This window comes from Oryctolagus cuniculus, chromosome 8 (genome assembly GCF_964237555.1).
Source record: "Oryctolagus cuniculus chromosome 8, mOryCun1.1, whole genome shotgun sequence".
Taxonomy (NCBI): Eukaryota; Metazoa; Chordata; class Mammalia; order Lagomorpha; family Leporidae; genus Oryctolagus; species Oryctolagus cuniculus.
In genome coordinates this window covers 7,082,042-7,096,526 of record NC_091439.1, presented here as the reverse complement: position 1 = coordinate 7,096,526, position 14,485 = coordinate 7,082,042, and the positions used below count along the sequence as shown (strand labels likewise).

The window sequence follows — 14,485 nt, the reverse complement described above, 5'->3', positions numbered from 1 at the left end:
GTAAGACAGAACCCTGTCTACACTCTGTTCTTTCTTATCACATGCATACCTAGGATAAAGCTTAATTTATAAGTTAGGAACAGTAAGAGATTAATAACAATCACAATAAGTCATTGTATAGGCTCAATGCTTTTTGGTACAACATATTGCCATTAATTGGGACATGTTTTCTGTTTATGTCTCTGCTCACAAGTTTTATGACTTTTCTTTCTTAACTAAGCACTTACCACCCACTGTGCTCATAATTTTTGCAGCTCGAAGTGTGCCAGTCAAACTGGCACAAATTTCTTTGTCTTTCCTCTCGAGATCACATATAGAAGTTTCCCTCTCAGCATTATTGAATGCTTAGTATATCATATAGAATGCTTAGTATATACATATAGAATGCTTAGTATATCCTTTTATTCTTCCCTTTTGAAGTGAATAACTTTAAACTTTCCACTTACAAGAAACACTCCCGGGCCTGCATCTGGCATTTTCACATTGCCAGCGACACTGCTCTTGTGATTTGGGGCCACTGTTGATGCACAAGCCCTCCTATACCTCAACAGCAGGTCTGATGGCTCAGGTGGCTACTAAGTGACTAATGTGAGGATAGAATATGCAGCATGTGCATACACTGGACAATGGAGAGTGCATGTTCTGGGTGAAACAAGCAGGGTGAGCCAGATTTCGTCATCCTAAGGAGAATGGCATACAATTTAAAACTTACAGATTATTTGTATTTGGAATTCCCCCATTAAACTATTGAGACTGCATTTGATGAGTAACCACCATGGAAAGAGAACCTGTGGACAAGGAGAGATCATCACTACCTTCAAAATCCCCTACTGTATGATGATGACATGATAGAAGCTTGCTTCATGAGCCTAATTTTAAAGTTTTAGTTTCAAACACTGATAATTTGATAAATGCCATGGTTTTCTTTCTATACCTTATTTTTAGTATATGCAGGACTGCTGCCAATTTAGTTGCTTATTCTAAAAAGTTACTAAACTGGAGTGCTGGTTCTTATTCATCACCTCTCATGCCAGTTACATAAACTATAAATGTAGCTGAAGAATGGTGAATATGAGAGGTTTCACACAAAGAAATATTCAGAACCAATACTCTGCATGTAGGGACCTTGACTGATATTAGAAAACACAGCAGATTCTTAACATGATCACTAGATAATACTTCTCTGATAGTAATTGTTTACCAGGTTTGGAAAGGAGGAGATACAACAATCCAGACTGGTATTGTTAATAAGTCTCTAAAAGATCTATTTTTTAGATTGCTTATTACACTAAGATCATACCTGCTCTGGGTGCTGCAAGAAGAGGACATGTTGTCATGGAATCTTGGCTGGGCAGGGAGAGCAGGATCTCCTCCCGCCTCTGCAGCAAAGCTGACACAGATACAAAGTTTGTCGGAAGAGGCAACTACGCTTTGCTCGGATGGTAAAAAACTGCTTTTGGAAGAAATTCCACTTGACTGGAAGATTTGTGGGCCTGCGTTACCTGTTCCTTGCTCCTGCTACAATAACTGTCATTCTCGCTTCAGAGGAATGCTTGGCTTTGAGCAGACCTGGCTGAGTGGAAAATCACAGGATTATCTCAAAATTAGGATAAAAAACTCAAAAAAAAAAAACTAATTTGTAGATGAGAGTTGCTTAGTAATAGTTTGGTTAGTGAATAGTTTGGGATAAAATGTGTGATTTTTATATAATTCATATGGGACTAGTCTTGATAACACCGAATGAACAGGCTTATTTGTTTCTAAGGCACATTCTTGAAACACAGTAATAATATATGTCATTTTTACGAGAGGACAATATTTTCTATTTTTTTGGCTAAGGACTTACAACATATGTCTAATGTATTTAAAACTTATATCATAGCATGCAGGTGCTGTTGCACTGAATATTGTGACAAAATGTTATACTCATGATATCTATTTTAAGATTATATTCCTCCAACCACAAGCAGTCCCTTCCCATAGGAGTAAGTGCTAACGACAGATTGATAGACACGAAGGAGAGACAGTTACCTGTTCTGAAATCTTTCCTCAATTAGGTGAAGCAGAATACAGTGCTCAAATCCATAAATAAGATCTTATTTATGTTTTTTCTTTTTGCATGCTTCTACCATTACAATTAATGTGGTATTATGGTTGAATATTATTGTTAGTCAGGATATCATGAGAGCTTATTGGATATACATTTTGCAGTCACACACAAAATATTTTAATGGGCCCAATTTCCAAAATCAGACATGGATCATATCTGTCTCAATAACTCACCTACAAAGTGAATTTGGAAAGAGTAGGAGAAGCCTCAGAGAATTCATCTAAAAATCACCACATGAATGGTATTGTCCCCAGAGAGTTCTTGAGGAGGTAATTTATTTTAAATGATATCTGAAGAATAGCACATTATACCCTTGATTAAAAATGATAAGCAATTTTTGTTGTTATGTTTGTTAGTTTGAATAGAAAAAAGTTAAAGTGAAACCATGATTTAAAAATTATTTAATCCTTAAAATCCACCTAGAGTTGGCTAGAGAGAGCCTGAATCTTGGCCCAGAGCTGCCTCTCTGACTTGAGTTTGCTAATCTGCAGCCAGAATTCTGTGCATGCATGTCTAAGCCGAAATGCTGCTATCCCCACCCATGTGGAAGTGGAATTGGAGTCACAATAGGACATTAGGAAGAAATAACCCTATTCCCCCGCTTCCAGCTCTATTACCTTTGACAAATAATCCTTGTTTAGTGAGCTGCATATTTCTCATCAAATACATGAGCATGAAAATAACTTGTAAAAAATCCCAAGGTTTTTAAAAGCATAATATGAAAGACAATTTTTGCAGTTAGTAAATCACGGATATAAAGTGGTTATTATTATTTAAAAGTCAGTTTGAAAAATAAGGCTTTAGAATATTTTAAGGCTATCATGACTAGGGTTATCAAATACTATATTATTTTAATAAGCTGACTACTCATTAATTTCTAATGGTAAATATTGATGCCTTTAAAATTCACAAATAGGATGTAACAAACAGTTTGAAAATGGGACCATCACTCTCACCATCTTCTGATGTGACTGTCTCCTTATATTTGTATTTCTAGCTTCTAGCTTTAAAAAGTTTTCAAGATGACAACTTGGGGAAAATATATCTATAACTAGTTACACCTTTCTTGAAAATGTCCAATGACTCTTGAAAATGCCCTGAAGTTTTGATGAAAAAGACCCAGGAATGATCATTAATAATTCTGGCTATAATTAAAGGAGAACCTAGACTCTTATAGAGAAATAATAAGAAAGAAATTAACATATCCAAGACTTACCTGGTAAAGCTATTTTGTAGTGGCAAGAGTGACTTCTGTGTTGTCATATGAACAAATGGTTTGCTGGGTATAATCTCTCTTGTTCTACTGTTTCTTCTTCCTAACCTAACACAAGGCATTTAGGGTTGTGTTTAGGTCTTATGTCAAGTAAAATACAACTAACATATTATAAGCCAGGTCTGTTTGTATAGGAACTCTGTTCCTACTGAGAGTTTTGAGATAGGCCTACACAAAAGAAGTAATGAAAGAAACAACCAAAAAAATCAGGAAAAAATGTATCACAGAGCCCCATGAGTCAAAAATCTGTCGTAGAATCAACCAAAAAAAGAAGAGCTAATTATTTGTAATTCCTCTTCTATATGCCAAATAATTGAGAACAATCCTAAAGACTATATATTGCTTTCATTTTGCTGAGAAGGAAACATGAATTCAAGAAGTCACACAATTAGACAAAAACTTACCCATACATTCAAAACTGTTCCATGTGTTTGTGTAACATCAGTGGACAACAGATTAAACTCCCTGCCTTCACTGAACTTACATTTTAGTGAGGGAACAGAAACAACGGATGTGTAAGTATTTTATGTAATATATTAATAGGCAGTGGGGACTATGAAAAAGAAAGAAAAGCTGAAGCACGTAAAAAGCGATCAGAAATCTTTGGACAGGGGAATTTGTACTCTCCATGGGAGAGTCATAGCTGAGCAAAGAGATTGAAGATGTCAGGGATTAGACATGTGGCTGGCTGGTGGGGAAGCACTTCAGGCAGGTGCGACAACTGGAGAATGACCTAACTGGGGACCATGCCTGGTACTGGAATGATGGAGAAGGAGCAAGATCAGTGTGGCTGGAGCAGATGGAGAAAGGGGAATGCGGGAGAAGTCAGAGTTATGGGGAAGAGAGGCAGACAACTGGGATTTTGCATACCATTGTAAGCAGTCTGGTCTATAAACCGGGTGAAATGGGACTCACTGATGGGTAGGAGCTGAGGAAAGACATCTGACATGATGCGTATTGGCTGCTGTGTTGGGAATACTCAGGGATGGGGAAGGACACTGGTAGAGGTAGGGAGATAGCCAGCACTCTCTTGCTTTAATCCAATTAAGAGATGACAGTGGCTCAGTCCAGGCTGGTTGCAGTAAAAACAGTAAGAAGTAGCTGGATTCTGGATATAATTCGAGAATAAAGAGGATTTCCCCACAGTAGATGTGGGCTGTGAAAAGAAGGGGGGGTGCTTAGGAACAACTTCAGGGTTTTTGATCCAGCAACCCCAGGAATGGAGTTGCCATCTGAAAGAGTGAGTAGCAAGCAGTTTCAGGGAGAAAAACGTTCAGCGTTGGGCATACTGAGTGTGACATGTTTATCCAGTAGATAGGTTGAAATGTTGGAGAGCTCTGGACAGAGATCTGTTCTGGAGAAATAAGATTGGGAGTTATCAACATGGTAATTAAATCAAGTTCCTGAGGAAGTGAGCATGGATGGAGAAAAAAATAGAGAAAAGTAGATCGACACTTAATAGAACTAGAGAAAATTATTTCATCCCATTATGTAGAAGTTTCCTTTTGCCAACATAAAACAATCAAACTTATAGACAAGCAGAACATCTTCAGAGAAAAAGATATTTAAAATTCTGAACTTGGCGCTTTCACGGTCCTAGAACAGGTCCCTTTAGAGCATCCGCTATATTTCCCAACCTTTGGCAGAAAATTCCACAAGCTCATCTAAACAGTTGGGCATGCTTTTATTATGCATAACCTAATTCTACAGTGTAGTAGCTTTAGGAGGTATGGTTAGAGGCATTAAAGGGAGGGCGAGTAAGCCAATTGTGAGAATTTTTAGCATTGAAATTCTTCTGAATGTGTAATATTTCATACATAAAGATAAATCTATTTCATTACAGGATGCTGAACATCCCATTATTCCAAAATCTTAATGATGTCTTGACTACCTGAAGAGTAGGTTTAGGTTTTCTTCAACATCTAAACTCCAATGCGAAGTAATTATTCTCTCCCTTTTTATTTGACCTATTCTCCAAATATTATTTCTTTTTATAATTTACATTATCAACATAGTTCTCCTTTATAAATATTTAAGATCAAAAGACATATCCTGATTCAATGCTGGGGCTCCAAACATAGAATCTCCATAGATAAATAAATAAATAAATAAATAAATAACATACTTGTTAATGATCACTAGTGTTAGGCAGCAGGATATTTTGTGAAGCTTATAGAATCGATTTATGTATAAAAAATGTTCCTCTTCCCCATTTTGGCATGTATAGGTGGGAAATTTATTGGCAGACACATGTGTAGGTGTATCATGCAATCTTGAGTGATGTTCATCTGAACAAAGCTTTCACAATCAAAAATCAATCAGCACACTTTCAAGGGGTAAGGGAAAAACTGTTACCCAGTTATGCAAATAAAGACCTACTTTATGCAAATAAAGACCTACATCTTCAACAAGAATGAAGACAGCGCGCATTTGCTCTGGGAAGGCAGAGGCGACGCCTGGCTCGGATGCGGAGAGGTCGCTGATTCAAGTCTGTGGTCAATTCCTTTGGCGATCTCTCAACATGTCTGGGCTTCTGCTTCATCGAGAACATGGAGCAGAGGACATACAACTTGGCGGAGCGAGCTAAACGGGGGTAATTCCAGGAAAGGGTGTTTTGCAACCGTCGAATGTACAGAGATGCTCATTCTGGAGCAGGTCTGAAAGCAGTGTCGCCTGCGTAACTAGACTGTCTCGGGGACGTTGAGCCGCTTCAGCTTACTTTTGCAAAGGTCAGGCTGGTCGAGATTGGAAATCAGCTTCTGAGACTGCTAGATGCTAGGATTCTAGGCATAGGATGAGCTCACAACAACCCTGCAGGGGCATCCGCTCTGCTCGGCGGTGTTGGCGGTGGTGCTAAGGAGCCCGCACCTACTTGAACCATTTTCCCCTTTTGCGTGCCCACACCGTCCCACCTCCCCGGCCCCTTCCCCTTCAGGCCCCTGAAGAGGGGTGGGGGATGCATCTCCTCCGCCCTCAATCCCCGCGAGGGCCCGCGACGCCCTTTCTCGCGGGCCCGGGACGCCTCTTCCCGCCCCCGGCCCCCGCGCGGTGCCCGCAGCGGCCCCGACCGCGGCGCGCACGGCGCAGGCTCCGCGGCCCGAGCAGGCGCGTCAGCCCCGGCGGTGGCGCGGGCGGCGGGGACGCGGCTGCCCCGGCTCTGCGCCCGCTGCACCCCCCGGGAGCCACACACACACACAGACACAGACACAGACACAGACACAGCCTCCCGGGCCCGGAGTCGCGGCCATCTCGCCTGGCGGCCGCGGGCGGCGCGCCCCCCCGGTAAGGCGGGGCTCCCTGGAGGGGAGGAGAGGGAGGCAGGCAGGGTCCCCGCGGCGGCGCGGTCCGGGGTAGGCGAGCGCCCCTGCGGAAGCAGCGGGTCAGACCCGGGAGCACTGCGGCGTGCGGGGCCGGCGGGAGAGCGCGGCCGTGCGCGGGGCCGCTGCGGGCCTGGCCCGGAAGACCAGGCGGTGGAGGGGGGGCAGAGGGCCGGGGTCGGTAGGGCCCGCGACGGTGGCAGCGAGCGATCCTGGCGTCGTGGGTGAAGATGCCCCAGTCCCTGCAGCTGTGCCCGCGGAAAGAAGAGTGGGGCGCAGTGGGCACCGACTTTCGCCCGTGCCCCCTCCGTGGGGACCATGACGACGGCCCTGGCGTTTCCTTGGGGGGGGGGGTGGGAGAAGCACCTGCTGCTGGGGGCGAAGCTGTCTGGAAGCAGGTGGGAGGGGGAGGAGGGGCGTCCGACCCTGCGAGTTGGCCGGGGAGCCTAGTAAGCCCCTGGATGCAGTCAGTTTAAAGGACCCAGGGGGAAGCCCTTGTTGCTTGTCTTGGGGGGTGCAAAGGATAAATGGGAAGCGGTAAGAAAAGGAAAACCATTTTTATGGGGAGAGGTGAGGGTGACATAGGAGGTGACATAGGAGAAGCACGTTTGTCAGAGTGAGATGGCAGTGTAGTTAATGTTGAGGAGTACGACAGGTCTTTTACCTTGCAGAAAGACCAAGGAAAGAAACAATTTTAGGTTGGGACATACAGGACGCAGAGTAGTTCTACATTTCAGTTTTAATAGATGCCTGAAGGTTTTTGGAATGCACTGGCCTCTGTGGCAAGAACATCGGTCTCATTTAAGCATGAATGATGGTATTAGAATGTAGCTAAGATTGTTTAAAAGGGTATGACCTCGCTGGTGTTATTTTATCTAATATTGCCTAGAATTTCTTGAGTAATGCTTTTGATGGTAACTGTTTAGTATCACCTAAGTGGGAAAGCTGGCAAGCCAAATTAACAAGCACTTTTGTGGGAGTACAAAGTAGCTTGCAGATTTAATGTGCATAAATGAAAATGGCAAATTTAGAGAATGGAAGACTTTGGGACTAAACTTTTTCTCTTGGTTCTGTAAAACTTGGGACAGTTTTTCCTGTAAGACACTTGCAGGAGTGAGTGTTTTGGCATAGTGGGTTAAATGCTGCTTGGGACACATCCCGGAGAGCCTGGGTTGAGTCCCTCTGCTTCAGATCCAGCTTCCTGCTGTTGTGCAAGATCGTGGTCTGACCCACTGCTTGGGTCCCTGCCACCATGTGAGAGACCTGGATGGAGCTGTTGCAGGCATTTAGAGAGTGGCGTGAACCAGCAGATGAATCTACCCCCCCCCCTTCCTCTCTTTCTGTTACTGTACCTCTCAAATAAATAAAAATAAACATTTTAAAGCAAAATTCTGTTATTTTTGAAAAATGTACATGCAAGGGACAAACAGTATAGAGATTTAAAATAAAAAATAAAAGGTACTTAAAAGTTACTATCTCAAGATAATCATTTTAACACTGTATTGAACATCTTCCTTGATATTTTTCTAAACATATGTTGATATACTGTGCAATTCAGTATCAATTTCCAATTTTATGTAACAATAGAATCAGAAATTTTAAATAGTAACCTATTGTACCTCTTGGGGATAGCCTTGTTTTGTGTACCTTTATTTAAGCCAACTTTTGCTACTATGTAAAAAAAGAACGTTTCTGCTATATGAAAGAAAGTTAAATATTCAATGAAGGAAGTGTAACCTCAGCATATAGGATTGAGTGATGGGAATTTGATATACAAATGCATTTGCTTTGGGGTAGTGATGGTCATACTCAGTGAAGGGACAATTATATTGTTATCAATTGCTCCATCAATGTAAACCATTTCTTGTTCTCTCTTGCAGGTGATCTGAAATTTAACTGTTCAAGATGAAGTTGTTATTGGCGATCACATTGTTTATTTTCATTTCCTTGTGGGTTGAAGAGGCCTATTCTAAGGAAAAGTCTTCAAAGAAAGGAAAGGGGAAAAAGAAGCAGTATCTGTGCCCATCGTATGTGCTTCATGTCTTATATTCTTATATGCAGAAATGTTACATTTTTATAAAATAAATATCAGCAAAACTTTTAATATCAGGATATGTATCCATTTGTATCATGGAAAATAGGACCAAGAGAACTTTAGATTGTGATGAATTTTCAGTGTTAATGGTAATGCTCATGTCTTGAATTTATGTAATTTTGAGAGATTTATTTATTTATTTTAAAGGCATAATGAACTGAGAGGAGTCAGAGAGAGCTCTTTTATCAACTGATTTACTCCCCACAGCCCTTAGCAACCAGAAAGGTCAGGACCAAGCCAGGAGCCAGGAACTCCATCACAGTCTCCCACGCTGAGGGCAGGAGACCAAATGCCTCCCAGGCATATTGACAGGAAGATGGATTGAAAGCAGAGTAGCTGGGACTCCAACCAGAGACTCTGATGTGCGGATGTCCCAAGTGGCAGTTTAACCCATTGCGTCCACCTTTATGAAATTTTTGTACATCCTTTACAGAAGAAAAAAGTTACACTTCTTTTTTCACATTGAAGGTGTAATTTTTTTTTTTAAGATTTATTTATTTGAAAGACATAGTTATAGAGAGATCCAGGGAGGGGCAGAGAGGTCGGTCTTCCATCTGTTGGTTCACTCCCCAAATGACCACAAAGGCCAGAGCTGGGCCGTTCCAAAGCCAGGAGCCAGGAGCCTACCCCAGTTTCCCGTGTGGGTACAGGGGCCCAAGCAGTTGGGCAGTGTAGTGTTCTGCTGTCTTCTCAGGCCACCAGCAGGAAGCAGCCCAGAATGGAACTTGTGCCCATATGGGATGCTGGCACTGAAGACTGTGGCTTCACTCGCTAAGATGCAACATCGGCCCCGTTAAGGTGTAATTTTTACTAGATACTTAGAGTCCAGGTTTTGAACAAATACTAGTTCATACATTGATTTACCAGAATACGTCCAAATGAATATGCATTAAGAATCAGATTGCTAAATTACAATCTTAAGGTCTGTTGGTTTGTAAGAATTATTGATGCATGGTAGAAGAAAATTCACATGGTAAATCAATTTTCTATTTCAGTATTTGTAAAGGGCTTATGTTAGGATATCTCTCAAAAATAATGTGATTAAATTAAAACAAAATCTAAAGTCAAACACAAACTTAAAAAAGGTTTTGTGGTTTGGACTCTGTTAAAGGAAACATTGGTATTCCTAGAAAGTAAAAACAACTGATATTATAATACAGCAATAGAATTGTGTATATATAACAAATAATCTTCCCAAAGTATAGTACGATTTTAGGAAATAATGGAAAATATGCAGTATCTAGAATTAAAACTGATTTTTTATTGCAGGTCATTTTAAAATTATGATTTCTTAAATATCATATTTATATAGATAACATTCTGTCCCTTCATCATCATCATCATCATCATCATCATTATTTAAAGGTAGGTTATTACAGTTTTATAGAAGTTGTATAGTTGTTTTATAGGAGATATTAAGGTACATATTGGGATAGATAGTTTGCAATGAGTATTTGGTCATCTTCCACTGCTTTCCCAGGTGCCTTAGCAAGGAGATCAGTCTGAAGTGGAGTAGCTGGGACTTGAACTGCTGCTCATATGGATGCCAGCATGGCAGAAGGCAGCTTAACCTGATGTGCCCTAATGCTGTGCCCCCTCAACCTTAATTTAAAAAAATATATATATTTATTTATTTATTTGGAAGACAAAGTGACAGAAAGAGCAGGAGAAACAGAAGAGAGATCTTCCATCTGCTGGTTCACTCCCCCAAATGACTACAATGGCCAGGGCTGGGCCAAGCTGCAGCCAGGAGCCAGGAACTCCATGTTGGTGTCCCACATGGGTGGCAGGGGTCCATGTACTAGGGCCATTGTCCACTGCCTTCCAAGGTGCATTAGTAGGAAGTTGGATTGGAAACAGGCACCAGGACTCAAACTGGCATACTAATAGGGAATGCTGGTGTTTCAAACAGCAGCTTAACCTGCGTGCCACAGTGCTGGCCCATTAGGATATAATTCTGATGTTGAGCTTCTGTCAGGCCCTAAATTTTTCTTGGCATCTTAACTCTTTTAAATGCTACTTTGTTTTGAGATGCTAGAAAATCATGAATTGATGCTATTATTCCTTCTGTTTAAAAAAATTTTGATGCAGGCATACACATACACACACAGAGAGAGGGAGAGAGAGAGCGCACTCCCATTCACTGGTTCATTCCCTAAATATCTGCAAGGCCTGGGGCTGGCCAGGCCAAAATGAAGATCCATAAACTCAATCCAGGTCTCCTAAGAGGGTGGCAGGAAGAACACTGGTGCTTGAACAATCACGAGTTTTTACTCCCCTTCCTTGCCCCCCTCCCCCCAAGAATCTGCAGAGGAAGCTGAAGTCAGGAGCTGGCTGTGAACCTTGGAATCTGGTATTCCAAAATGGAAACCAGCTTCTTAACTCTTGGGCTGCACACCCACCCTAGATAGATTGATAGATCAATCGATTGATAGATATGTAAGTTATACAGCAATAGTAAGTTGATAAAATACCGGATCAATTTACTTCCAACAACTGTAGAAATTTAGTATGTACTTAAAGTAATAGATGAGCTTTATATTTGTAAAAAACATTTTAGATAAGTCCTTAGACATGCTTGCCTTTTTACAGCTTGGATTTAATATTGACCTTAACGTATTGGTCTTTCTTCTGATTTTCTATTCTGCCTGAGTTATTTTGTCCAAATCCATGGCTTTAACTAATGTTTATTCATTGTCGACTCCTAAGTCAAAATTTCCAGCTGATTTCTCTAAAGGATCTGGTTCCTTTGTGTTTTTGGCCCTATACTTGCATATATATATATATATATATATATATACATACACATACATACATACATACATACTTGCATCAAGCATTTCAACCTGACTGTCCCATCCTGATGAAATGTCAACTCAGAACCCCTCACCATCACTCCTAACACGGGGCGCCCTTCCTCAGCAGCTGACACCACTTTCTTTCCCTTCCACATTAAAGCCCTAAGGATTCCTCTAGACTGTCTCTTTCTACCTTAGCTTCTCAAATTTGGAAATCGCAAGAATTGCTGATTCAGTGTTAGCCATCTCTGAGCTATTGCCTTCGTTTCATTCGCATGTGGACATTGCTTTAATTACTGCTTCCCACTGCCTTTGGTTGACTCATTAAAAACAAAGTCTTCCTGTTTCTTGCCTTTCTCCATCACTGACCTAGAGTATATTTTCCAAATCTTCAGTTTAATTAGGTTGTTCCAATACTGAGAACCCTTTATGGGTCGCCATAGCCTTCTGGATAATGTTCAGATTTCTTGGTTCTACAGGGAAGCTTCTTAATCAAAGACCTGTGACCTCTCTAGCAATATCTTCCCTATCCTTGGACCCTCCCCCATCCCAGTGCACCAGCTGGTCAAGTCTCCTACACACCAGCCTTTTCACGTCTCCATGTCTTTCCCTTTACCTGAAGTAATAAGCTTTCCTTCTTGCTGAGTTAGCTCTTGCTTCAGTAGTCTTACCTAAATTCCTGATTACAATGGCCATTTATTCACTATTAATTTCCAAGTCTCTAGGAATATCTAAGATCTCTCTAGGGATCACCATCTCCCTATATCCAGCAGCTTATGCTGATTGTCCCATTATGTTCCTAAACTCTAACCATATCACCTTTGGGAAACATTGCCTTATCTCAATCCTCTGGTTTAGATAACTACACTCTCTGATTACTGCTCACATTTGTCATGCTGTGTGGTAACCATCAGCTTGGTCTGCTTTCACTGCTAGACTGTAAGCTCCTGGAGAGCAGTGTCTTTTTTGACTTGATCACCGGAGGACAACATCGTGCCCAACATAAAATATACATATAATAAAAATGGGTTCAAAGAACAAGTGAAAACCAAACAATTTTGGCTATCTCTTACTAAAATCATAATATCTGAGTTTGGCAAAGTTACTTTAAGATAACTTATAGGGTCCTTATCGACAGTGTTTAGAAATATGATCACTATATAAAGAAAATTTGGTGAGTTAATAGTTGGGGAATTAGTGAAATACCTTTGTCCTAGATTATATTTCCTGTTGAAATTTTGGCCTAAGGATATTCAGTGGCTACAATAAAACTATGCAGAGGGATCACTCATACAAATATGAGATATTAGGATATGTAGTGAACTTGTGAAACAGGATCTAATATGAACTTAAATGGCTAAAGTGATTGACCTGTCACCATTGAAGTATGAGTTACATTTTGGTCCAGAAATCACTTCTACAAGTACAGAGTGGGGGGAAGCATTTCTTGGCAGATCTCATTTGGAAAAAATTATGACATAATATATACTCATGATACAGTGAATGTACATACATATATATATACACACACACACACACACACACACACATACATATGTATGGTTTTAAAATGGTGTTTGTTTTTCCTAAATCTGCATTAATTATATTACTTAGGAATATTTAGGGCAAAGTTTACAAAGCTTTCTGTACATTGATGGTAAATATTTTCAAGTCAGAAGTATAAGAATTTTAGACATAATTAAAATCACGTCATATTAGGATGAGTTGAATGAGCTGAAGTAGTAATTAAAGTTTCTCTGCAAATTAAATGTGATGTAAATGGGAGGGTAGACTTTGTTACTTGACACCAGTAGTTGAAACTGGGACTAAGGACTAGAAACTCCTGGGGGAGGGGATATTTTTGGCTCCTATTAGGGAGAACTTTGGAACAGAGTTCTGGCCAGATATAATTGACTGGAAAGGGAGGTACTGAAGTTCATTGTTCTCGAGGCACTCAAGCAAGTGGGATAATTACTCAGCAGGCAAATTTTAGAGGAAAGTTTAAGCGTTCAATAGATTGGCCATTAGACAAGATGGTGATATTTAAGGCCGTTTCTGAAGTGTGAGGTTTTTGTGGTTCTGTGATTCCCACATAATGTGTTTGATTACAGCCTTGTGATTATCCAGTAGCAGAATGATGTAGAGAATCATGATTTACAGTTTTTCTCTTGATCCATTTTTAAAAGTGGATCAACATTCATTTTTGGTGCACTGACTTAAAAAGATCCACTGTATAAAATATATGTACCTGGGTTGTATGGTGACAATAATGATGTAAATGCCTTCAGTGGCATATTTCTTCTTCAGATTTCATGAACAATAAGTGTTTTTGACTATCTCAAGCTCAGACTTTTTTTTTCTCTTTTTTATGGCCTAAGCCAACAGGAAAGAATCTGTTGGGCTACTATAGTTCTCAAGAAATTATGATCACAGGATGACAAATTTTTAATTAATGCTTGCATAATTTATAAGATGAGGGCATAGATATATGAATTTGTATTTGTATGCACATTGTATGCAACTCAAATATACCAAAATACCTTTTCAGAATTTTGATTTAACAGTAATAAAAACAAAATGGGAATCTATCAAAGCCCAACAACATTATTTAACGCTTCTATTTTGATCAAAACAGATATAACACTTTTAACTGTGAACATTCCAGGCTGTATAACCCCCTTAGCACATCTTAGCATTTTTTGCCATCACTGAGCTAGGGGAAACTGCTACCTTTTGGTGAGGTCTACTTATATTTCAAACATCTGAGAGCTCACAGTAAGTGCAACTAGTATGTTTAGAAGCTGCATTTGAAATCTCTCTGGTCATGCATTTTTTGGCTCATTCTGTATCTTAGGTATGGGAAGTTTAATACTGAGTCTTTAAGTGATGAAA

The 14,485-nt window shown here is 40.4% G+C and overlaps 1 protein-coding gene across 3 annotated transcripts in view; it reads left to right on the top strand.

Moving 5' to 3' along the window:
* The first annotated feature begins 6,467 nt into the window (after positions 1-6,467).
* The window catches only part of GLRB (glycine receptor beta), a 126,981-nt gene continuing 118,963 nt past the window's right edge, over positions 6,468-14,485 (top strand). The window contains exons 1-3 of one of the 3 annotated variants that reach the window (XM_070047177.1): positions 6,468-6,665; positions 8,581-8,727; positions 10,065-10,160. Coding sequence is in view for 1 of the 3 variants with exons in the window: in XM_051819910.2 (XP_051675870.1) it covers positions 8,606-8,727 (122 nt within the window). In the remaining 2 variants the exon portion in view is untranslated. Of the gene's footprint in view, positions 6,666-8,580; positions 8,728-9,489; positions 9,594-10,064; positions 10,161-14,485 lie in introns of those variants that run through there. The other 2 variants (XM_051819912.2, XM_051819910.2) reach the window with 2 other exon arrangements.